The 27,400-nt window shown below is 37.7% G+C and overlaps 1 protein-coding gene across 1 annotated transcript; it reads right to left on the bottom strand.

The window, feature by feature from the left end:
* Positions 1-508: 508 nt before the first annotated feature.
* On the bottom strand, positions 509-1,468 carry LOC127669876 (olfactory receptor 2B11-like). The gene has a single exon (XM_052164096.1). It carries the CDS (start codon positions 1,466-1,468, stop codon positions 509-511), a length of 960 nt encoding a protein of 319 aa, XP_052020056.1.
* Positions 1,469-27,400: the final 25,932 nt, after the last annotated feature.

Genomic DNA, 27,400 nt, shown 5'->3' with positions numbered 1-27,400 from the left:
GTTTCTCATATAGAATACATAAATGCATTTTTATATTTAAGAAAAATTAACAAGGCATTAAATAAATCCACACAAATAAAGTTTATAAATTTACAGAAAAGTTTATTAAAAGAAGTTGTGCTTGACAGTGTATAGCCAACCTTCCCACAAGATTTGGAAAAACTTGAAGATTTATTTCAACTGTGATAAATTAAAAAGTGAATGATGAATGTTTACTATGTGGTGTTCATGCAATTGGGTTGGCACAATGTAACTGTATTATAAACTAAATGATTGTTTTAGCACTTAAAGTAAGGATTTCTGGATGTACAAAAACAAAGTATTTTAACATTTTTTTCTAAGCAGAACATCTATATTGGTTAAAACTATCCAAGATTACTCATTGCCTAGCATGATTAAAGGAAACATAAGTAACAAGACATGTTTTAAAAAAAATATGTAAGATAAAAAGGAAAGATGAATGTACAGGGAATGAGTTATAAGAAAAGCCTTTAATTTGTTAACTATTTTATATAGCATGTACAAGCATTCCCTTTGACATAAAAATGTTCCTAAATAGGTTACCTAATGCCCCCTTTACATCCTTATTCCTCAGGGTATAGATAAATGGGTTCAGTGTAGGAGTTACTACTCCATAAAAGAGAGCCATGAACTTGGGTTGGTCTTTTGTAATAGAGGAGGGAGGCTGAAGATACATGCTAATGGCTGGACCATAGAACAAGAGAACTACAATGAGATGAGAGGAACATGTCCCAAAGGCCTTTTTCCTTCCCTCTGAAGATTTGATTTTAAAGACAGCATGTCCAATACAAGCATAGGAGGCAAGAATTAAACACAGAGGGACAGCTAAAAGAAAAATGCAAACCACAGAGAGAGCAAGCTCATTAGTCTCTTTTTCACCACAAGCAGTTTTTATCAGAACTGGAATCTCACACACCAAATGATCCAGTTTATTGTGGCTGCATAGAGGCAATTGCAGTGTCACAGTGGCCTCTGAGACAGCATAGGAGATTCCAGTCAGCCACACAGTGGACACTAACAGGAGGCAGGTACGTCGATTCATTATGAGGGTGTAGTGCAGTGGTTTGCAGATGGCCACATATCGGTCAAAGGACATAAGAGCCAGGAGGACACACTCTGTACCCCCCATTATGTGGAAGAAATAAAGCTGAACTACACACCTCATGTAGCTGATGGTCTTTGTGGAGCCCCCAAGGTTGGTTAGCATCTGAGGCACAATGCTTGTGGTATAGCACATGTCCAGAAAGGAGAGGTTGGTGAGGAAGAAATACATGGGGCTGTGGAGACAGGGGTCTAATATGGACACAAGAATGATGGCAATGTTTCCAATCATGGCTGTGGGGTATGTAACCAGAAGAATAATAAAGAGAGGAAGTTCCAGCCAAGGACGGTCTGCAAAACCAAGTAGAACAAACTCTTCTGGGTGACTTTTATTGGTCAATGACATTCTCTGCAATCCGATTCTCCTATAGTAAAGAAGTATCAAGAAAATTAGTGTTATAGGAATAGCAAAGCCTCATGATTCATTGGTTATAACTATAGAAACCAGGGTTGGGATTCCATGTTTGAAATGTCATGTGAAATGCTTAGGAGACACCTCAGTTCATATAGAGCTCAGTGCCAAAGCAAGAAGACCTGGGTTTAAGTCTTTAGTAATCAGGTAAAAATACTGGCAAGGACGCTCGTGGATCGGCAGGAATAATATAGTTAAAATAGCCATCTTGCCAAAAGCAATCTACAGATTCAATGCAATCCCCATCAAAATCCCAACTCAGTTCTTCACAGAGTTAGAAAAAGCAAATCTAAAATTCATCTGGAGTAACAAAAAACCCAGGATAGCTAAAACTATTCTCGACAACAAAGAAATTCTGGGGGAATCAGTATCCCTGACTTCAAGCAATACTACAGAGCAATAGTGTTGAAAACTGCATGGTATTGGCACTGTGACAGACAAGTGGACCAATGGAATAGAATTGAAGATCCAGAAATGAATACACACCTATGGTCACTTGATCTTCGACAAAGCAGCCGAAAACATCCAGTGGAAAAAAGATAGCCTTTTCAACAAATGGTGCTGGTTCAATTGGAGGTCAGCATGCAGAAGAATGCAAATTGATCCATTCTTATCTCCATGTACTAAACTTCACTCCAAGTGGATCAAGGACCTCCATGTAAAACCAGACACACTGAAACTAATAGAAAAGAAACTGGGGAAGACCCTTGAGGACATGGGAACAGGGGAAAAGTTCCTGAACAGATCACCATTAGCTTATGCTCTAAGATCAAGAATTGACAAATGGGACCTCCTAAAATTACAAAGTTTCTGTAAGGCAAAGGACACTGTTAAAAGGACAAAACAGCAACCATCAAATTGGGAAAGGATATTCACCAACCCTAGATCTGATAGAGGGCTAATATCCAATATATACAAATAACTCAAGAAGTTAGACCCCGGGGAACCAAATAACCCTATTAAAAATGGGGCACAGATCTAAACAAAGAATTTTCACCTGAAGAAATTCAGATGGCCAAAAGGCACCTTAAGAAGTGCTCAACATCATTAGTCATTAGGGAAATGCACATCAAAACAACCCTGAGATTTCACCTCACACCAGTCAGAATGGCTAAGGTCAAAAACTCAGGAGACAGCAGGTGTTGGCGAGGATGTGGAGAAAGAGGAACACTCCTCCACTGCTGGTGGGGCTGTAAGATGGTACAACCACTTTGGAAATCAGTCTGGTGGTTCCTCAGAAAACTGGACATGACAGTTCCGGAGGACCCTGCTATACCTCTCCTGGGCATATACCCAAAGGATTCCCCAGCATGCAATAAAGACACATGCTCCATTATGTTCATAGCAGCCTTACTTATAATAGCCAGAAGCTGGAAAGAACCCAGATGCCCCTCAAAGGAGGAATGGATACAGAAAATGTGGTATATTTACACAATGGAATACTACCCAGAAATTAGAAACAATGAATTCACAAAATTTTTAGGCAAATGGTTTGATCTGGAAAATATGATCCTAAGTGAGGTAACCCAGTCACAAAAGAATACACATGGAATGCAATCTCTGATAAGTGGATATTAATTAGTCCAGAAGCCCTGAATACCCAAGGCACAATTTGCATAACAAATGAATCCCATGAAGAAGTATGGAGAAGGTCCTGATCCTGGAAAGGATTGATCTAGCGTTGGAGGGGAATATAAGGACAGAGAAAAAGGAGAGAGGTGATTGGAGAATGGATGGAGAGAGGACGGTTTATGGGACATATGGGGGTGGGGGGATCCAGGAAAGGGGAAATCATTTGGAATGTAAACAAAGAATATACAAAATAAAAATATTTAAAAAAAAGAAAAAGAAAAAGAAAAAAATATTGGCAAGGGAAACAAAAATCTATAATTTTATAATCTCAGCTCTAGTTAAAATAAAATTGGTTATTTTTCTGGAGCCTGCTGATGAAGTAGTGTAGCTGAGTTTGCAGTCTCCATGTTCTGTTGGAGGTATAGTCTCCAAACATAAAGTAGAAATCAAATGTAGAAAAAATTCGGCACAGACTCTGGATTTTATATGCATGACACACCCACACAATAGAAACATATATGCATACCCCATTCATACATACAAATATTCTTCCGTGCACACAAAATAATGTGACAATTGGGGATTTTGCTTCTACATCTGATATAAAATTTGAAAGGAATTTCAAATTATCTGAGTGAACATGTAGCATAATGTTTAAGAGCTAATTTTAAGAGCTGTCATAAGGCATTACTGAAACATCTTAGAAACATTTCCAGGAATCTGTCAGTAAAGTTGGAAGAGCTCTGAAACCTTAGTATGGAAAATTGGTTGGTCCATTTCTATATTCTGGGCCAAAATAGCAAATCTTCTGCATGTGTAATAAATAAATTTGCGTTATATACAAACCTCCTTTATGTACTTGAGTTTGAGCAAGTATTTAGTATACTGTTGACATTTTGTCTTCATATTTGAACAGTTATAAACAGTCCTTTATTTACAAGCCAAATAAGTTAAGCCTCAATTACAGTGTTGTTCTTTTGTGACATGGATGAGCTTTATCATATAACTATTTAGTAGAAGTTTTGACATTCAATAATTTGTGATAAGTTATTATTAACTCATTCATCTTCTTGATGTAATATTTGTCAAGTGAGGTCGATTTTCTCTTTTCCTTTAAAAATTGGGTAAGCAATCAGAGACATATTGATTTCTTTGTTATTCACATTGATATTATAAGTATATTTGACCTCCAAGTATCTTTTGTCAACAGATAGTAATTTAGACATTCACATCCTAGTAATTTTTTATTTCTTGGATGTATGCTAGTACTTCATAGCTATAGTCAATGCTGATACAATAAAATGAAGGAACTGAGTCAAACAATGTTTTGAAAGCTATAAAGGTTTATGAATACATTTTATTTATGAGTGTTTTATACAATTTCATCTTTGATATAAAATGAATATCCAAATGTGATATTAAGAAAATATTCCATTGCCCAAATCTGAGCTACTTCTCTAGCCAATCAGCAGTTTCATAGCAGACTATATTCTTGCAGTTAGAAGCAGATTGATTGAAACCTCAGGTCCATCTTATGAGGTTTCAAAAGAGCCACTGAGACTAAGATGTGAATCATGTTTTATGACTACACATTTTTATAGATGCATAAATAAAAAAATAGAAAACAAAAAATTCTATATTCTAGAAAAGTAATAATTCTAACAACTTATTTTTAACCTAATTTTTAAACCTTATCTTTCTAGTTTGATCGTTTTGCTTCCATATACACCTGTGTACCACATATGTGTCTGGTATCCACAGAGGCTAAAAAATGGCAAAAGATACCCAGAACTGAAATTAATGATGAATATGAGACTCCATGTGAATGCTGGGGATAGAACCCAGTTCCTTTAGAGGAGGAGTAAATACTATTAACTGCTGAGCCATCTATCTAATTCCTCAAACAACTTCTTAATGATTGTGTATGTGTGATAAGCTCTCTAGCAAACTTTTCTCACCTTTGAAATATTTTAGCACTTCTTCCCAAATAAGAGAATCTTATTTCTGTATTTTAAGAAACATAAATTCCTCTTTCTCCCCTTCTCCCAGTTACACAATCACACACACACACACACACACACACACACACACACACACACACACACTCCCCATTTACTCCATGTCCGCTACTCCTGTGTTTCTCTTCAGAAAAGAACAAGCCTCCTGGTAATATCCATGACAACTGCATAACAAGGTGCAGTAAGACTAGGCACAAGCCCTCATATCAAGGCTAGATAAAGCAACCCAGTAAGGAAGAAAGAGTCCTATAGGGAGGCAAAGTGTCAGAGACACTCCGTTCCCACTCTTAGGACCCCAACCAAAAATGGATGGAGGTAGAAAAAAATCATTCCAAGCAAGACAACCCAGACCCAGAAAGACAAACATGATATGTACTCACTTATAAGTGGATATTAACCGTTAAGTAAAGAATAATAACATTTATAATCCACAGATGCAGAGAAGTCAGATAAAGAGGAGTGGTCTAAGGGGATGCATGTTATTCCCTGGGAATGGGAAATGGAATAGGTTTTGTAGGAGGATTGGAATGGAAAAAAAGGAGAGAGGCTTCAATTTTCTTATTCAGTGATGTAACACAATTTCAACTTACAGGAATATATCCAACCAGGATTGTTTAAAATCACTGCTCAAAAATAGGCTGAGTTTCTGTCAACATGCTGTCCATATCTCAACCTACATTTTCATACCAACATATTGTATTCATATGATAAGGCACATCATTTTGTTTATATTTACAGTACTCTGGCCTGTGTAGGTTGTAAATCTGCCTTTATTTTTAAACATCCTTCGCTAAAAAATATTTTTACCATAGACTAAAGCTTTAGATGAACTACATGAACAAGATTAATCCTATTTTAAAGATGTTTTTTATACAATCAAATGCCTAAACATTAATATTTCTCTTGATTAATCAACATCTGAGAAATAAATTGCTTATAGAATCTTAAGTGCTTTTTTTGGTTTCAGTGAGAGAATGAGAAAGAAATGAGTTACAGCTTAAAGTCTAGTTGTTCCTAAAGCCACGGAAATAGATTAGCCAAGGTTTATGAAAGAATTTTTGAAATGAAGCTGTTTTTCCTGTGCACTAATTAGATTCTTCAGCCCACATTTTCCACCTTACTAGGATTGCATGTCTATCAATACAGGTGTCTCATCACTTACCTTATTTTGATAAACCCCCTTTATTTGATTAAAAGTTGTGATAAGGGAAGATAGTTTAGTTTTTCCTTTTCAGAGGACAGAGAGATTCTAGTATGAAGGTGACAGTTTAAGATTTGCTTCAGAACTCTCAGGTTTTTAGTTCACACAAAGAATCTAAAAGGAGAAAAAGCTCAAGTTAGGAAAATAGTAATAGAGAATATCAAGAAGGCTTTTATGTTATCATGTTTCTTTGCTATTCCCAAGAGTCCCGTGTGCTTTTTTTTCACAGACATCTTATTTACCCTTGTCTTCTGTGACTAGACAAAGTTCCCTGGAAAGAGTTCTCTGAGGATTTGCTTAGTTAGTTACCTGCTGTGCTGAGGATAGAAGACAATCGTTGCTGCAATGGGAAGCATTTGAAATAAATTAATTCCATTTCCCAATACACTTGACACCCACTAAAAAAACACAGTTAAACATGAGCTTGTTTGAATCATTTATCCTGGGGAATTTAAATGAGAATTGCTTGGTATGTTACCTTCTTCAAAAATATATTAGATTTTAATTATGCATAGAATGAGAAAGAAAGGTAATTAAAACCATGAGAATAAAAAAAATATGCAATGAATTCATATGCACTATAAATCTACTAATACCAAGAAAAATTCTAAGTGTGTAGTATTTTATCACAATTAAAAGGCAATGGTAAGAAAACAATCTGCTTCCAACTTCATGAATAATAACTACTGATTATTCTTATATCTTTATTAAAATTGATTATTTTATTTACTTACATTTCAAATGTTATTCTGCTTCCTAGTTTACCATCCACAACCCCTCTATCCCTCTCCCAGTCCCTCCAGCCTCTATGAGGGTGCTCCCCTACCTGCCTACCCACTCTTGTCTCAGTGTCCTAGCATTACTCTACCCTGGGTCATTGAGGCTCCACAGGACCAAGGGGCTCCCCTCCCAGTGATGCCAGATAAGGCAGTCCCCTGCTACTTATTCAGCTGGAGCGATGGGTCACTCCAGAAGTACTCTTAGGTTGGTAGTTTAATCCCTGGGAGCTCTGGGGGTCTGTTTGGTTGGTACTGTTGCAAACCCTTTGGGCTCCTTTACTCCTTGCCCTACCTCCTCCATAGGGGTCTCCCATACTCAGTCTGGGTCAGTGCCTTCTTCAGCATCATCACAGTTACTTCCTCTTTCAGCAAATGATAGTAAATACAGAGATGCCAATCATTATGCAGAGAATGAAAAATCTTAGAATATTCAGCTCTAAATGCGATGTCTCCATAAAAATCTCTGATTCATAGTTCAGGGAACCCCTTGTGCAATGAGCCTTCATGGGTACAAAGGCCTTTCCTCTCATTGATGTCCGAAGAGGCTATCCTCTGCTACCCATTTGGCTGGAACCATTGGTCTCTCCATGTGTACTCTTTGGTTGGTGGTTAAGTCCCTGGGAGCATTCGGGGTACTGGTTGGTTTATATTGTTGTTGTCCGATGGGGCTGTAAACCCCTTCAGCTCCTCAGATTCTTTCTTTAGCTCCTCCGTTGGGGACCTTGTGCTCAGTTTAATGGTTGGCTGAGAGAATACCCCGCTGTAGTTGTGAGGCACTGGCAGGGCCTCTCAGGAAACAGCTATATCAGGCTCTTGTCAGCAAGCACTTCTTGGCATCCATAATAGAGTCTGTGTTTGGTATTTGGGATGGATCTCCAGGTGGAACAATTTCTGGATGGCCTTTCCTACAGTATCTGCTCTACACCTTTTCTCTGTATTTCCTCATATGGATATGTTAAGAAGGACCAAAGTATCCACACTTTGCTTTACCTTCTTAAGCTTTATGTGGTCTGTGAATTGTATATTGGGAATTCCAAGCTTTTGGGCTAATATTCACTTATCAGGGAGTGCATACCATGTGTGTTCTTTTGTGATTGGGTTGCCTCACTCGGAATGATATTTTCAAGTTCTATCCATTTGCATACGAATTTCATGAATTCATTGGTTTTTTGTTGTTGTTTTGCTTTTTGTTTTTTATTTTCTACATACTTTGTTTACATTCAAAATGATTTTTTCTACATTCTCAGTTTACATTCAAAATGATTTCCCCTTTGCCGGTTCTCCCCTCCCCATAAGTCCCATAAGCCCTCTTCCCTTCACCCTTTCCCCAATGAACTCCCTCCCACTTCTTAGTCCTGGTAATCTCCTACATTGCTGCATCAAGCCTTTGCAGGAACAGGGCCCTCTTCTTCCTTCTTCTTGGGAATCATTTGATATGTTAATCGTGTCTTGGGTATTCAGAGCTTCTGGGCTAATATCCACTTATCAGTGACTGCATTCCATGTGTGTTCTTTTTTGATTGGGTCACCTCACTTAGGTTGAGAAGCACCTTAAGAAATATTCAACATCATTAGTCATTAGGGAAATGTAAATCAAAACAACCCTGAGATTTCACCTTACACCAGTCAGAATGGCTAAGATTAAAAACCCAGGAGACAGCAGGTGTTGGTGAGGATGTGGAGAAAGAAGAACACTCCTCCACTGCTGGTGGGTTTGCAAGGTGGTACAACCACTCTGGAAATCAGTCTGGCGGTTCCTCAGAAAACTGGGCATGACACTTCCAGAGAACCCTGTTATACCACTCCTGGGCATATACCCAGAGGATTCCTCGGCATCCTCTGTTCATAGCAGCCTTATTTATAATAGCCAGAAGCTGGAAAGAACCCAGATGTCCCTCAGTGGAGGGATACAGAAAATGTGGTATATTACACAATGGACTACTACTCAGCAATTAAAAACAATGAATTTATGAAATTTTTAGGCAAATGGTTGAAACTGGAAAATATCATCCTAAGTGAGGTGATGCAACCACAAATTCATTGTTTTTAATAACTGAGTAGTACTCCATTGTGTAAAAGTACCATGTTTTCTGTCTCTATTCCTTTGTTGAGGGACATCTGGGTTCTTTCCAGTTTCTGGCTACTGTAAATAAGGCTGCTATGAACATAATGGAGTATGGGTCCTTATTACATGTTGAAGCATCTTCTTGGTATATGCCCAGGAGTGGTAAAGCTGGGTCCTCCACTACTTTGTCTAATTTTCTGATATACCACAAACTGCTTTCCAGAGTGATTTTACCAGCTTGCAATCCCACCAGCAATGGAGAAGTGCTCTTTTTCCCCACACCCTCCCCAGCATCTGCTGTCACCTGAGTTTTTGATCTTAGTCATTCTGACTAGTGTGAGGTGGAATCTCCAGATTGTTTTGATTTGCATTTCCCTAATGACTAAGGGTGTTGAATATTCTTTAGTTGCTTCTCAGCCATTTGGTATTTCTCAGTTGAGAGTTCTTTTTTTTTATTGATATATTTTTTATTTACATTTCAAATGATTTCCCCTTTTCTGGGTCCCCACTCCACGCAAGTCCCATAAGCCCTCTTCCCTCCCCCTGTTCCTCCATCTACTCCTTCCTGCTTCCCTGTTCTAGAATTCCCCTATACTCTTGCACTGATTAATGATGTTGAACATTTCTTAAGGTGTTTCTCAGCCCTCCGAAGTTCTTCATGTGAAAATTCTTTGTTTAGCTCCGTACCCCACTTTTTAATGGGGTTATTTGGTTCTCTGGGTTCTACCTTCTTGAGTTATTTGTATATATTAGATATTAGACCTCTATCGGATTTAGGGTTGGTGAAGATCCTTTCCTAATCTGTTGGTTGATGTTTTGTCCTTTTGAGAGTGTCCTTTGCCTTACAGAAACTTTGTAGTTTTATGAGGTCCCATTTGTCAATTCTTGATCTTAGAGCGTCAGCTATTGGTGTTCTATTCAGGAACTTTTCCCCTGTGCCCAGGTCCTCAAGGGTCTTCCCCAGTTTCTTTTCTATTAGTTTCAGTGTGTCAGGTTTAATGTGGAGGTCCTTGATCCATTTGGAGTTGAGCATAATACAAGGAGATAAGAATGGATCGATTCGCATTCTTCTGCATACTGACCTCCAATTGAACCAGCACCATTTGTTGAAAAGACTATCTTTTTTCCACTGGATGCGTTCAGCTCCTTTGTCAAAGACCAAGTGTCCATAGGTGTGTTGGTTCATTTCTGGGTCTTCAATCCTATTTCATTGATCCGCTTGCCTGACATTGTACCAGTACCATGCAGTTTTTATCACTATTGCTCTGTAGTAAAGTTTAAAGTCTGGGATACTGAATCCCCCTGAAGTTCTTTTACTGTTGAGAATAGTTTTAGCTATCCTGGGTTTTTTGTTATTCCAAATGAATTTGAGAATTGCTCTTTCTAGCTCTATGAAGAACTGGGTTGGTATTTTTAAGAGGATAGCACTGAATCTGTAGATTGCCTTTGGCAAGATGGCCATTTTAACTATATTAATCTTGCCAATCCACGAGCATGGAAGATTTTTCCATTTTCTGAGATCTTCTTCGATTTCCTTCTTCAGAGATCTGAAGTTCTTGTCATATAGGTTTTTCACTTGTTTGGTTAGTGTCACCCCAAGATACTTTATGCTGTTTGTCGCCATTGTGAAAGGAGTCATTTCCCTAATTTCTTTCTCAGTCTGCTTGTCCTTTGAGTATATAAAGGCTACTGATTTGCTTGCATTGATTTTGAAGCCAGCCACTTTGCTGAAGTTGTTTATCAGCTGTAGGAGTTCAGTTCTCTAGTAGAGTTTTTAGGGTCACTTAATTATACTATCATATCAGTAGAAGTCATACTATCATATCATTTGCAAATAGTGATAGTTTGACTTCTTCCCTTCCAATTTGTATCCCTTTGACTTCCTTATGTTGTCTAATTGCTCTAGCTAGGACTTCAAGAACTATATTGAAAAGATATGGAGAGAGGGGGCAGCCTTGTCTAGTCCCTGATTTTAGTGGGATTGCTTCAAGTTTCTCTCCATTTAGTTTGATGTTAGCTACCGCTTCACTGTATATTGCTTTTACTATGTTTAGATATGGGCCTTGAATTCCTGTCCTTTCCAAGACTTTTAGCATGAAAGGATGCTGAATTTTGTCAAATGCTTTTTCAGCATCTAATGAAATGATCATGTGGTTTTTTCTTTGAGTTTGTTTATGTAGTGGATAGCATTTATGGATTTCCTTATATTGAACCATCCCTGCATCCCTGGGATGAAGCCAACTTGATCATGGTGGATGATCGTTTTTATGTGTTCTTGGATTCGGTGGGCAAGAATTTTATTGAGTATTTTTGCATCGATATTCATAAGGGAAATTGGCCTGAAATTCTCTTTCTTAGTTGGATCTTTGTGTGGTTTTGGTATCAGCCTAATAGTGGCTTTGAAGAAGGAGTTGGGTAGTGTTCCTTTTGTTTCTATTTGGTGGAAAAGTTTGAAGAGTATTGGTGTTAAGTCTTCTTTGAAGGTATGATAGAATTCTGCACTGAAACCATCTGGTCCTGTGCTTTTTTTTGGTCAGATGCCTATCTATGACCCCTTCTATTTCTTTAAGGGTTATGGGTCTGTTTAGATGGCCTATTTGATCCTGGTTTAATTTTGGTAATTGGTATCTGTCTAAGAAAATGTCCATTTCCTCCATATTCTGCAGTTGTATTGAGTACAGGCTTTTGTAGTAGGATCTGGTGATTTTTTGAATTTCCTCGGTTTCTCTTGTAATATTTCCGTTTTCATTCCTAATTTTGTTAATTTGGATACTTTCTCTGTGCCCTTTGGTTAGTCTGGCTAAGGGTTTATCTATCTTGTTGATTTTTTTCAAAGAACCAGCTTTTGGTTTTGTTGATTTTTTGTATGGTTCTCTTGGTTTCTACTTGATTGATTTCAGCCCTGAGTTTGATGATTTCCTGTCTTCTTCTCCTCCTGGGTGAATTAGCTTCATTTTGTTCCAGGGCTTCCAGTTGTTCCGTTAATCTTCTAGTGTATGCTCTCTTGAATTTCTTTTTGGAGGCACTCAAAGCTATGAGTTTTCCTCTTAGCACTGCTTTCATTGTGTCCCATAGGTTTGTGTATGTTGTGCCTTCATTTTCATTAAATTCTAAGAAATCTTTGATTTCTTTATTTCTTCCTTGACCAAGGTATTGTTGAATAGAGTATTGTTCAGTTTCTATGTGTATGTGGACTTTCTGTTGTTTTTATTGTTATTAAAGACCACTTTTACTCCATAATGATCTGATAGGAGGCATGGGATTATTTCAGTCTTCTTATATTTGTTGAGGTCTGTCTTGTGACCAACTATATGATCGATTTTGGAGAAGGTACCATGAGGTGCTAAGAAAAAGGTATATTCTTTTGCTTTGGGATGAAAAGTTCTATATATATCTGTTAACTCCAATTAGTCCAAAGCTTCAATTAGTTTCACTGTCTCCCTGTTTAGTTTCTGTTTTCCTGATCGGTCCATTGGTGAGAGTGGAGTGTTGAAGTCACCCACAATTATTGTGTTAGGTGTAATGTGTACTTTGAGCTTTAGTAAAGTTTCTTTTATGAATGAGGGCACCCTTGTATTTGGGGCATAGATGTTCAGGATTGAGAGTTCTTCTTGTTGGATTTTTCCTTTGACCAGCACGAAGTGACCTTCCATGTCTCTTTTGATGACATTAGGTTGAAAGTCAATTTTATCTGATATTAGAATGGCAACTCTGGCTTGTTTCCTGGGACCATTTGCTTGTAGAATTGTCTTCCAGCCTTTTACTTTAAGGTAGTTTTTGTCTTTGACACTGAGGTGTGTTTCCTATATGCAGCAAAATGTAGGGTCCTGTTTATGTAACCAGTGTGTTAGTCTATGTCTTTTTACTGGGGAATTGAGTCCATTGATGTTAAAAGATATTAAGGAGTAGTGGTTATTGCTTCCTATCATTTTTGATTTTAATTTTATATGTGTGTGGTTATTTTCTTTGGGTTTGATGAAAGAAGCTTAATATCCTGCTTTTTCCAGAATATAGTTTGCCTTGTTGTAATGGTGTTTTCCCCCCTATTATCCTTTGTAGGGCTGGGTTTGTGGATAGATATTGGGTAAACTTGGTTTTGTCATGGGATATCTTGGTTTCTCCATCTATAGTAATTGAGAGTTTTGCTGGGTATAGTAGTTTCGGCTGGCATTTGTGTTCTCTTAGAGTCTGCATGAGCTCTGCCCAGGATCTTCTTGCTTTCATGGTCTCTGGTGAGAAATCTGGTGTAATTCTGATAAGTCTTCCTTTATATGTTACTTGCCCTTTTTCTCTGACTGCCCTAAGTATTCTTTCTTTGTTTAGTACATTTGAGGTTTTGATTATTATGTGACAGGAGGTATTTCTGTTCTGGTCCAGTCTGTTTGGAGTTCTGTAGGCTTCTTGTATATTCATGGGCATCTCTCTCTGTAGGTTAGGGAAGTTTTCTTCCATAATTTTGTTGAAGATATTTGCTTGCTCTTTAAGTTGCAAATCTTCACTCTCATCTATGCCTATAATCCTTAAATTTGGCTTTCTCATTGTGTCCTGGATTTCCTGGATCTTTTGGGTTACAAGCTTTTTGCATTTTGCATTTTCTTTAACTGTTGAGTCCATGGTTTCTATGGTATCTTCGGCATCTGAGATTCTGTCTTCTATCTCTTGTATTCTGTTGTTGATATTTGCATCTATGGTCCCTGATTTCTTCCCAAGGTTTTCTATCTCCAAAGTTGTCTCCCGTTGTGCTTTCTTAGTTGTTTCTAATTCTGTTTTTAGATCCTGGAAGTTTTTGCTCAGTTCCATCATTTGCTTGTTTGTGTTTTCCTCTAATTCTTTAAGGGATTTTTGTGTTTCCTCTTTCATGACTTCTGCCTGTTGATCAAAGTTCTGTATTTCTTTAAGTGATTTTTGCATTTCCTCTTTATTGGCTTTTGTATTTTCCTGAATTTCTTTCAATGATTTTTGTGTTTCCCTTGTAAGGGCTTCTAATTTTTGATCCATTTTCTCCTGAATTTCTTTAAGTATGTCCTTCATGTGTTCCTGTACCAGCATCATGACCAGTGATTTTAAATCCAAATCTTGTTTTTCTGGTGTGTTGGGGGTATCCAGGACTTGCTATTGTTGGAGAATTGGGTTCAGATGCTGTCATAATGCCTTGGTTTCTGTTAGTAACGTTCCTACATTTGCCTTTAGCCATCTAATTCTCCCAGGTGTTAGATGGTCTTATTGACACTGGCTGGTGCTTCAACCTACTGTGAATCTTTAAGGTTATTTCTGCAACACTGACTATTGTTTCCTCTGGCACAGATTACTGATATGCTGCCTTCCTCTTTTGTGCCTTTGGAGCCCTGCTCAGTCTTGCCTCAAGCAATGTTATACTTAGGTTGTCAAGGTCAACCAGGTGTTCTCTGTCTGCTCTATTATGGAGAAAAGATGGTCTGGTGGGGGTCACTCCCTCTGTTGATTCTCACCTAGGACACAGGTCCTGTGACAGACCTGCTTGCAGATGAATCGCCTATGAGCTCAGTTCCTGAGTGCAGACAGATCCCTGGAGATTTGCACCCCCAGAGATCTAAAGCTTAGGGTGATCCAGGCAGGCAGCGAATATGGCCACAGGGAACCTCTTCCTCTGCTGCTCTCTGGGCAGACCACAGGCCCCACGCCAGGCGGGCTGACAGACAAATCGCCTATGTGCTCAGTTCCTGAGTGCAGGCAGACCCTTGGCAGTTTGCACCACCAGAGATCTAAAGCTCAGGGTGATACAGTACCTAGTGATCCTTTTCTGTCCTGGCATGCAGAGAATATGGCCGCTGGGCTTCCCTCCGAGAATTCTTTGTTTATCTCTGTACCCCATTTTTAATAGGGTTATTCGGTTCTCTGGAGTCTAAGTTCTTGAGTTTTTTTGTATATATTGGATATTAGCCCTCTATTGGATGAAGGATTGGTAAAGATCTTTTCCCAATCTGTTCGTTGCTGTTTTGTCCTATTGACAGAGACCTTTGCTTTACAGAAGCTTTGCAATTTTGTGAGGTCCCATTTGTCAATTCTTGCTCTTAGAGCATAAGCTATTGGTGTTCTATTCAGGAATTTTCCTCCTGTGCCCATGTGCTCGAGGGTCTTCGCCACTTTTCCATTGGTTTTAGAGTATCTGGCTTTATGTGGAGGTCCTTGATCCACTTGGACTTGAGCTTTGTACAAGGGCATAAAAATGGATCGATTTGCATTCTTCTACATGCTAGCTGCCAGTAGAATCAGTACCATTTGTTGAAAATTATGTCTTTTTTCCACTGGATGATTTTAGCTCCTTTGTCAAAGATCACGTGTCCATAGATGTGTGGGTTCATTTCTGGGTCTTCAACTGTACTAATACCATGCAGTTTTTATCATGATTGCTCTATATTACAGCTTGAGGTCAGGGATGGTGATTCCCCAGAAAGTCTTTTTTTGTTGAGAATAGTTTTCGATATCCTGAGTTTTTTGTCATTCCAAATGAATTTAGAAATTGTTCTTTTTAGCTCTATGAAAAATTGATTTGGAATTTGGGTAGGGATTTCATTGAATCTGTAGATTTCTTTTGTCAAGATGACCAGTTAAACCAGTCAATCTATGAGCATGGGAGATCTTTCCATCTTCTGAGATCTTCTTTGATTTCTTTCTTAAGAGACTTGAAGTTCTTGTCAAACAGATCTTTCACTTGTTTAGTTAGAGTTACACCAAGGTATTTTATATTATTTGTGACTATTGTGAAGGGTGTTGTTTCTCTAATTTCTTTCTCAGTGTGTTTTTCCTTTGAGTAGAGGAAGGCTACTGATTTGTTTGAGTTAATTTTATATCCAGCCACTTTGCTGAAGTTGTTTATCATGTTTTGGAATTCTCTGGTGGAATTTTTGGGGTCACATTATTATATTATCGTATCTGCACATAATGATATTCTTACTTCTTCCTATCCAATTTTTATCCCTTTGACCTCCTTTTGTTGTCTAATTGCTCTAGCTAGGACTTTGAGTACTATATTGAACAGGTACAGAGAGAGTGGAGGGCCTTGTCTAGTCCTTGATTTCAGAGGGGTTGCTTTGAGTTTCTTTCCATTTAATTTGAGGTTGGCTACTGGTTTGCTGTATATTGCTTTTACTATGTTTAGATATGAGCCTTGAATTCTGATCTTTCAAAGACGTTTATCGTGAAGGGGTGTTCCATTTTGTTCAATGATTTTTCAGCATCTAATGAGATGATCATGTGGTCTTTTTTCTTTTAGTTTGTTTATGTATTGGATTATGTCTCTTCCCCCACAACATTAAGCTGGCTGGCAACCCCCAGTCTCCCGAAGGGTTACCTCCGGCCTATTCAAGCTGAGGCATTCCTGGCCTACAGCCTCCACCCTTCCGGCCTATTCAAGATAACAATACAGCCGATTTCACCTCAGTGCAGCTCCACCTGGAGACCAACAGAAAACTGCATGACTAAGCAGACAACCCGCCGAGAAGAAAATCCATGAACTCTCGGCCATTTGGGGGTCAGGGTGGTTTTTCCTAAGATTATAAATATTGGCTTATTGATAGTAAAGTCGGTCTCTATGGGCAACTGTCCTCTTGACTCATTTCTCCTTCGCCCCCTTCCCGTTAACCTCAGAATTTTCTTCCAGGTAACCCAGTTCGTATGTGGCCACTGGCGGACTACATATTATGTTGATGGATTTCCTTATATTGAACCATCCCTGCATCCCAAGTCTACTTGATCATGATGGATGATCGTTTTGATGTGTTCTTGGATTTGGTTTACAAGAATTTTATTGAGTATATTTCCATCGATATTCATAAGTGATATTGGTCTGACATTCTCCTTCTTTGTAGAATCTTTGTGTGGGTTAGGTATCTGAGTAATTGTGGCTTCCTAGAACAAATTCGGTAGTGTTTCTTATGTTTCTATTTTGTGGAATAGTTTGAAGAGTATTGGTGTTACTCCTTCTTCGAAAGTCTGATAGAATCCTCCACTAAACCCATCTGGTCCTGGGCTTTTCTTGGTTGGGAGACTATTGATGACTGCTTCCATTTCATTAGGGGCTATTGATATATTTAGATGGTTTATCAGATTCTGATCTAACTTTGGTACCTGGTATCTGTCTAGGAAATTGTCTAGTTCATCCAGATTTTTCAGTTTTTCTGAATAAAGGCTTTTGTAGTAGGATCTGATGATTTTTTTTTTTTATTTCCTTGGTTTCTGTTATTATGCCTCCCTTTTCCTTTCTGATTTTGTTTATTTGGGTACTGTCTCTGTGCCCCCTGGTTAGTCTGTCTAAATGTTTATCTATTTTCTCAAATAACCAGCTCATGGTTTGGTTGATTCTTTGTATAGTTCTCTTTGTTTCTACTTGGTTGATTTCAACCCTGATTTTAATTATTTCCTGCCATCTACTCCTCTTGGGTTTTGATTCAGATGTGCTGTCAAGCTGCTGGTGTATGCTCTCTCTGGTTTCTTTTGGAGGCACTCAGAGCTATGAGTTTTCCTCTTAGGACTGCTTTCCTTGTCTCCCATAGGTTTGCGTAGGCTCTGGCTTCATTCTCATTAAATTATAAAAAGTCTTTAATTGTATCTTTATTTCTTCCTTGACCAAGTTATCATTAAGTAGAGTGTTGTTTAGCTTCCATGTGTATGTGGGCTTCCTATTGTTTTTTATGTGATTGAAGATCAACTTTAATCTATGATGATCTGATGGGATGCATTGGATTATTTCAATCTTCTTGTATTTGTTGAGGCCTGCTTTGTGATGTATTATATGGTCAATTTTGGAGAAGGTACCATGAGTTGCTCAGAAAAAGGTATATTCTTTTGTTTTAGATTAAAATGTTCTATAGATAACCTGTTAAATCTATTTGGTTCATAGCTTCTGTTAGTTTCACTGTTTCTCTGTTAAGATTCTGTTTTCTATGATTTGTCCATTGATGAGAGCTGGGTGTTGAAGTCTCCCACTACTATTGTGTGAGGTACAATGTGTGCTTTGAGCTTTAGCAAAGTTTCTTTTATGAATGTGAGTGCCCTTGCATTTGGAACATAGATTTTCTGGATTGAGAGTTCCTCTTGTTATATTTTTCCTCTGATGAGTATGAAGTGTCTTTCCTTATCCTTTTTGATGACTTTAGGTTAAAAGTCAATTTTATTCGATATTAGAATGGCTACCACAGATTGTTTCTTGGGGTCATTTGCTTGGAAAATTGTATTCCAGCCTTTTACTTTGAGGTAGTGTTTGTTTTTGTCACTGAGGTGGGTTTCTTGTATGCAGCAAAATGTTGGGTTCTGTTTAAGTATCCAGTCCATTAGCCTATGTCTTTTTATTGGGAATTGAGTCCATTGATATTAAGAGATATTAAGGAAAAGTAATTGTTGCTTCCTGGTATTATTCTTGTTGAAGGTGGAGTTATGTTTATATGACTGTCTTCTTATTGGGTTGTTAATGGATAATTACTTTCCCGCTTTATCTAGGGTGTAGTTTCCCTCCTCAAGTTGGAGTTTTCCATTTATTATCTTTGAAGGGCTGGATTTGTGGAAAGATATTGTGTAAATTTGGTTTTTTCATGTATTATCTTCATTTCACCATCTATGGTAACTGAAAGTTTTGCTGGGTATAGTAACCTGGGCTGGCATTTGTGTTCTCTTAGGGTCTGTATGACATCTGCCCAGGATCTTCCAGCTTTCATAGTCTCTGGTAAAAAGTCTTGTGTAATTCTGGTAGGTCTGCCTTTATATGTTACTCAAGCTTTTTCCCTTACTGCTTTTAGTATTCATTCTTTGATTTGTGCATTTAATATTTTGATGATTATGTAAATTTCTTTTCTTGGCCAATCTATTTGGAGTTCTGTAGGTTTCTTTTATGTCCATGAGTATCTCTTTCTTTAGGTTAGGGAAGTTTTCTTCTGTAATTTTGTTGAAAATATTTACGGGCCATTTAAGTTGGGAGTCTTCCTTCTCTTCTATCCCTATTATTCTTAGGTTTGGTCCTCTCATTTTGTCCTGGATTTCCTGGATGTTTGGGGTCAGAAGCTTTTCACATTTTGCATTTTCTTTCACTGTTTTGTATTCTATAGTGACTTCTGCAGCTGAGATTCTCTTTGCCATTTCTTGCATTCTGTTGGCGATGCTTGCATCTATGACTCCTAATTTCTTTCCTAGGTTTTCTATTTCTAGGGCTGTCTCCGTTTGTGATTTATTTATTGTCTCAGCTTTCATTTTTGGATCCTGGATGGTTTTGGTCAATTCCTGCATCTGTTTGGGTGTGTATTCAATGTAATTCTTTAAGGGATTTTTTGTGTTTCCTCTTTAAGGGCTTCTACCTGTTTACATGTGTTCTCCTGTATTTCTTTAAGTGAGTTATTTATGTCCTTATTAAAGTCCCCTATTGGCATCATGAGATGCAATTTTAAATGTGTATTGAGCATTTTGTAGCTGTGTTGCTATCCTAGTTCACAAAAAGCCTTTCCTCATTTAAAACGATGGCCAGTTCAGACTCCTTATCCTCCATTAATAGAAGTTTTTGCAAAGGTAACCCTCATAGGTTCCAGGAAGTTTCCTTTGCCATAGGTTTCCAGCATGCCCTTTAAACACTGCCTATTCTGGTCATCTTTCCTTGTACTTTTCTTTGTCCTTCCCTCACCCATTTGATCCCTCCCATTCCCATCCCTACCCACCACAAGTCCACCCACAAAGTGCATTTTATTTCTCTTTCCACTAAGAGCCAAGCACATTTCCCCACCCCCAAACCTGTCTTGTTACATAGAATTTCTGAATCTGTGGATTATATGCTGATTATTTTTAATTTAACAGTTAATATCCACTTTAAGTGAGTATTTATTGTATTTGTCTTTCTGGGTCTGTGTTCTCTCACTTAGGACAAATCTTTTTCTCGTTTTAACTCATTGTCTACATATATTATTTTTTCTAATTCCTGAATAATCCTTCATTTTGTAAATATACCATATTTTCTTTATCCATTCCTGGGTTGAGAAACACATAGGTTGTTTTCAGTTTTTGTCTATTATGAATAAAGCCTCTCTGAACAAGTTTGAACCTGTCTTGGTGACTGAATGGAACATCTTTTGGTATATATGCCTAAGACTAGTATACATGGATCTTGAAGTATGCAAATTCCCAATTTTCTGAGAAATTGCCTTGTTGACTTCCATATCCATGAGTTTTGCATTACCATCAGCAATGGAGGAGTATTCCTTTTGCTTGACAATCTTCATCAGTATGAAGTGTCATTTGTGTGTCATAGTCCTGAAAGAAGCTCTTCCATTTAATGAGGTCCCATTTATTAATTGTTAATTTTAGTGCCTGAGCTATTGGTGTTCTTTCCAGAAATTTGTGTGTTGTACCAATGCATTTAGGGTTATTCCCTAGTTTCTCTATTCTTGCGTTCAGTGTGTCCTGTTTTATGTTGAGGTCTTTCATACACTTGGACTTTAGTTTCATGCAGGGTGCTAAATATGAGTTCATTTGCAGTCTTCTCCATGCTTATGTTCAGTTAGACTAGCACTATTTGTTAAAGGTGCTTTCTTTTTTCCATTGTGTATTTCTGGCTTCTTTATAAAATATTACAAACGTTAATAAAAATAAATAAATCAGGCATCCATCGATGTGTGAATTTATGTTTGATCTTCAATTTAATATGACTGATGAGAATGTCTTCTTACATGACAACATGGTGCACTTTTTATTTTAATATCTTTGTAGTACATCTTGGTATCAGACACAGTGACACCTCTGGATGTTCTTTCATTGTTCAGGATTATTTTTCCTATCTTGAGCTTTTATGTTTTGCCACATGAAATAGAGTATTGCCCTTTCAAGGTCTCTAAATAATTGTTTTGAAATTTTGTAGTGACAATTTGGAATTTTGGTTTCTTTAAAAAAGAGAAATATTATAAGAATTTTTTTGTTTTGTATTGTTTTGTTGTTTTTTTGTCAATCCCGGTCATAGGCATAGGGATTTGGGGGTGCTTCAGACTCAGCAACACATCAGACAGTGATTTGCCTAGTACTCTAGCAAAGGCATGGTTTTGCCAGCTGTAGATTGTTTTTGTGATTGTGTGAGGTTTGGAATTCTCTGAAATTTTTTGAGGGTCTATAAATACTAGGGCTCCAAAAGGTAAGTGTGGGATATTGTTTGTCATTTAGGGTGCTTTTTTTTTGTTTTTTTTTTTGTTTGTTTGTTTGTTTTTTTTTACTAGCTATGATCAAAGAAGAAACAAATGAGAAATTAGAGTCAGGATTTTTCCTAATAATTCTCTCCCATATATTCCTAGTTACTCTCTTTTCTAGTGTTAGGGATAAAATCATGAGTGATAAAAGGTAGTGATAAGAAGAACCAACAAAATAGCAAAACTAGAAAGAAGTGGTGCATGAAACATGAGGATAAAAGTGGGGAACTTGATCTCAAAAACCATAGAGAAAATGGCAGGGATTGGAAGAATGGATTCTTTTTCAAGTTGCCAGTAGAAAATGTATTGTGGCTGTAACACCTGGGATACTCCAGGCTTTGCTCAAAGAGGAGAATTTCTATTTTTTCTTTCTTTTCCCCCCTATATTTTGTTATGAAAAATGTTGTAGAATGGCTGAGCAGTTGGAAAAATTGCAGGTAGAAATGGGGGTGCTTAAGAAACAAACAAAATGGCTGAAATGGGAAAACTAAAGTGGTCACTCTACTCTCTTCTGAAAGGGTTACAGAGTCGGCTGTGCAACTTGATCGTTTCCAGGTGGAGATAGAAGTACTTGAGAGGCAAGGAGCACTGGGAAAGGTGGAACAAAATGTGTCAGCAGCAGCAACTGGGCAAGAGAATGGGGGTTTGCCACAGGAGGAAAGAAGGAACAAAACTGGTCAGGAGGGAGGTTGGGTTAGAGAAAAGCATAAAAATTGGAAACACAGAGTGATAAACATCTGTTTCAAGAAAAGGGGTTAATTTTGAATCAGTGTCCCACCAGAATTAGAGGAGGGGAAGCCTGGTGTTGTGAGATCATCATCAGCTTTTCTAGTAGTCATATAACATATGCCTGGTAATGGTGTGGAATAAAATTATGACAAGACAAGGGAGTGTCCTATAGAAATAATAGATCTAAGGCAGTTTAAAGAAGTCATGGTCTCATTTGGGTTGCACTAGCCTTATCTGAAATAAATTCTAAATAACTGGACTACTCAAAATAGAATTATTTCCCAAGACTGGGGATACTATTGGCTGGTCCCCATTTGCAATATGTAATAAGGTGGAGGGAACAAGCCACAAATATTGAACAGTAAAGTAGATTGAAGGGAATGAATCTATCTAAGAAAAGACCAGTTGCTAGGTGAATGGTGGTACTCTGGTAAATAGAACAGATTCAATTTGTAGATGCTACCATAGAATAATTTCACTTAGGGACTATAAGATCTTGGGGCAAAGTTGAGGAAGCCAGGAAAATAGTCCACCTCATTTACAAAGATTATATAAGGCTTTAGAGAAGTCGTTACTAAAATTTTACAAAGATTAGCCTCAGCTGTGAACAAAGCCAAATTAGATCCTCACACAAGTCAAGTGTTGTTAGAGACCTTGGTGTTTGAAAATTCAAATCCCAAAAGACAAAAGTTGTTAGATCATTATAGCTGCAGGCATGTCAGTGGATGTGTGAAGAAGGGATATGACCAATATTGGTTCTAACATGTACCATGCTAATGTAATAGGTTAAGCTTTGTGGGTTTCCTTGCTTTTGGAGTTTGGTGTGTGATATACTATATGAGGGCACGGGGAGTAGAGATGTAGAGCAGGAGATTCAGAAGTCCAATAAGTACATATAGTGAATGACCACATAGAGATACCTTGTCAGTAGGTGCATCAATTTTATTGAGGATAATTAAAGGCTTATAAAGTTTTGGGGGACTGAAGACAGGGACATCTAGGAAGGGCAAAAGTCATTACTTTGGGGTTTCAGCTATGTGGCATACCTCATTTGCATAGGGAAGCTAATTTCTTGAATCAGGTGCTGGCTGAATAGGTTTTTAGAGAAGGAAGAAAATCCTATAAACTAGTTGAGGCTATATGACATTCCTCAGGTAGAGGTGAGTATGGGGCCTTAGAATATCCCAGACAAGGTCAGTGAAGGAGAAACTCTATTAAGGAACTGAGTTCTCAATTATGTGAAGAGCCCCAGAAAGCTATCCAGGAAATGATAGACTTTGACTTTAATTAACAGAGTTTCCCCTCAAAGCTATATTTAAAAGTATCTGATGTCAAAATGTCTAGTGCTTTAATTGCAGAAAATATAGTAATTTGCAACAGGACTGTAACCAACCCACCAAAGGTCTCAGATCACAAAATACCTGGTGCTTTAACTGTGGAAAATGTGATTATTGGCAACAAAATTGTGAACAAACCATTTGTAAGGGCAATGGTTTTTCTAATACAAACCAAAATGAAGGCCTAGGTTTCCAGGGTTGTACAGGTGATGAGGCAGGGTTGCCAGTTGGCAAATGGATGAAAGTCCAAAAGAAGACATTTAAGGTAAACTCTTCTGTCAGGAAATGGTCTTGGGTGCCTGGCTCAGGGCAATGCAGCAAAAATTATGAGCTATTGCTGCCAAGGAGTTACGTGCAAACCAAAAAGCCTCCATTTGGCATTCGTGATTTAATATATGTTACTGCAAGCAGCAGAACTCTTGACTTGGCCACAGGTAAACACCTCTTTCAATTGCCAAAAATGCAATATCTGATTGTTAAAAAAAATATCTGATTGTTTATGATCTTTTGCCCTCCAGTACTAGAAAGATGATCCTGGAAGGAGTGGATTGACTTTGCAAGGATGCATTGTGCACCCAGGAAGTATAGGTGAAGATTTCAGAGGAGAAATTAAAATTATAACCTATGTAAAAAGAGAGTTGCAATTTAATGCAGGTGATATGTTTTCTCAATTTTTACCGTTTTCTTACCTCAAGGGTAAAATTACTTATGAATAGAGAATATGATGCTTGGAAGTAATGGAAACTGTGTGTTCTGACAAACCATTGTTAATGATCAGAGGCCAAAATTAAAATTGCAAGTAAATGGTATTGAAATAGAAGATTTGGTGGATATGGGAGCTGATCTGTCAGCAAATTTAAGAGCAGTGAATAGAGTAATCCAACCAGTGGGTCTCTTACAGCCTAGAATTTCTTTACCTTCTTCATTACTTAAGGAATGGCCTATGATCATAATTTTATTACTCTTCATTTGCATTAGCAAGATAAGGAAAGGTTTGCTTTCACAGAACCTACTCACAGTAATGCTCAATCCATAAAAAGATATCAGTGAGGCATTTTAGAGTGGGAGTATATTCTGGCAGTTGTTTGAAATGAAGCAGATTTAACGCCTTACACAAAGCTGTCATGCTTACTGTATACAAAGTTTTATATTCTTAAACAAATGGTATTATCTTTATTTGCTAGATTTTCTTAGTCATTTTGGAGGACTTTCACAGTTGCTGCTAGTATTTTGATAGTGTTCCACCAGTATTTAGTTTTTACATCATTATAGTGTATAGTTTCTGATCTCACTAGACAATCCTAATTCCACTACATTTTTTTTGGCTCCAACATTACACTTAGCTTGACTAGCCTACCTTTAACATATGCTTGTTGGAGGTCACCAATGTTACTTGTACAATGCTGTCACCATATTACATCCATATGGATTTTGGCGTATATCACATTACATTCAATCAGCTGTGATTATGCTCAGAAATAATATAGCAACTAGATGCAGTGTGAATCTTTTCCATTAACAGTAAGTCAGTGGCTTAAATGTGATTATGGTCCTGCAAAGTGACACTTTGTAAAATATCTAAATATTTTTTGGTGTTGTAACTGAATCATTTTTTTTTTTTAATTTATAAAGCCAGAAATGAACCCACACACCTATGGCCACTTGATCCTCGACAAAGGAGCTGAAAACATCCAATGGAAAAAAGATAGCCTTTTCAACAAATGGTGCTGGTTCAACTGGAGGTCAGCATGCAGAAGAATGGGAATTGATCCATCCTTGTCTCCTTGTACTAAGCTCAAATCCAAATGGATCAGGACCTCCACATAAAGCCAGATACTCTGAAGCTAATAGAAAAGAAACTGGGGAAGACCCTTGAGGACATCGGTACAGGGAGAAAGTTTCTGAACAGAACACCAATAGCATATGCTCTAAGATCAAGAATTGACAAATGGGACCTCATAAAATTACAAAGTTTCTGTAAGGCAAAGGACACCATCAAAAGGACAGATCGGCAAGCAACAAATTGGGAAAAGATCTTCACCAATCCTATATCAGATAGAGGGCTAATATCCAATATATATAAAGAACTCAAGAAGTTAGACTCCAGAAAACCAAACAACCCTATTAAAAAATGGGGTACAGAGTTAAACAAAGAATTCTCACCTGAAGAATTTCAGATGGTGGAGAAACATCTTAAAAAATGCTCAACTTCATTAGTCATTAGGGAAATGCAAATCAAAACAACCCTGAGATTTCACCTTACACCAGTCAGAATGGCTAAGATTAAAAATTCAGGAGATAGCAGGTGTTGGCGAGGATGTGGAGAAAGAGGAACACTCCTCCACTGCTGGTGGGGTTGCAAATTGATACAACCACTCAGGAAATCAGTCTGGCGGTTCCTCCGAAAACTGGGCACCTCACTTCCAGAAGATCCTGCTATACCACTCCTGGGCATATACCCAGAGGATTCCCCACCATGTAATAAGGATACATGCTCTACTATGTTCATAGCAGCCCTATTCATAATTGCCAGATGCTGGAAAGAACCCAGGTATCCCTCAACAGAAGAGTGGATGCAAAAAATGTGGTATATCTACACAATGGAGTACTATTCAGCCATTAGAAACAATGAATTCATGAAATTTTTAGGCAAATGGATGGAGCTAGAGAACATCATACTAAGTGAGGTAACCCAGACTCAAAAGGTGAATCATGGTATGCACTCACTAATAAGTGGATATTAACCTAGAAAACTGGAATACCCAAAACATAATCCACACATCAAATGAGGTACAATAAGAACGGAGGAGTGGCCCCTTGTTCTGGAAAGACTCAGTGAAGCAGTATAGAACAAAATCAGAACAGGGAAGTGGGAAGGGTTCGGTGGGAAAACAGGGAGAGGGAAGGGGACTGATGGGACTTTCGGGGAGTGGGGGTCCAGAAAAGGGGAAATCATTTGAAAAGTAAATAAATATATCAATAAATTTAAAAAAAGTTGGAAGTGACGAAATGCTGTTCTTTTTCATTGTCAACAGTGGTTTGTCATTTCTTATATGTTACTAATGCTTATGGAACTCTCCCAAAATAATATTATTAGAAAGGAAAAAAAAAGATATCAGTGGAACATTCTGCCACTGGGAATGTTAAACAGTCCAAATTTGTGTGAGTATTTTGTGCAATAACCACTACATATAATTTACATGGTATTTCCTCAATCCATTATTTGTCATTACATGGATGATATTTTGTGGACAGATTCTGACACAGATATTTTAGAAAAAAAATGTTTAAGGAAACACAAAGAATTTTTCCATGCTGAGGGCTACAGATTGCTCCTGAAAAATGACAGGGATAAGGATTTATGAACTGTTTGGGTTTTAAAATAAGTCAACAAAAAATTCAACCACTAAAGCAACAGATCATAAGAGACCAGTTGCAAAGTCTTCATGATTACTATTTTCAAAAATTAATGGGAGATATTAATTTCCAATGACCCGTGATTAATTACTCAAGAGTTAAGTACTTTGTTTCAAATGCTGCAAGGAGTTTCAGACTTAGGCAATCTAGGGCCACTAACTATTAATGGCTTTTTATTTGGTGTCTTACTCAGCTAGTGCCCAAATAATTGAGATTGGACCATTATATTTATTTAACATACTTTAAAGGGATAACAATTGAGCAGTATTTCTCAATTTTAATACTCTTAAACAATGTGGCTACCTCCCAGTCCAAATTCCCAAGATACTTGCTTTTTTTAAAAATTAGATATATTCTTTATTTACATTTCAAATGTCCCATTTATTGCTTCCCCCCCACTCCACCCTGAAGATACTTGCTTTTTATGGCTTTCTGTTCTCCTGTATTCTCTCCCATTGGCTAAATCCCCATTTCCTCTCTCCTTCAGCTTCTCTTCTGGGTGGCAGGAAGTCCAGCCCCATTCTCTTTCCCTGCTCAGTCATTGGGTATTAAACTTTCTTT

Source organism: Apodemus sylvaticus, chromosome 19 (genome assembly GCF_947179515.1).
Source record: "Apodemus sylvaticus chromosome 19, mApoSyl1.1, whole genome shotgun sequence".
Classification (NCBI taxonomy): Eukaryota; Metazoa; Chordata; class Mammalia; order Rodentia; family Muridae; genus Apodemus; species Apodemus sylvaticus.
Note: the sequence above shows the minus strand (reverse complement) of the source record. Positions and strands in the feature narration are given on the sequence as shown.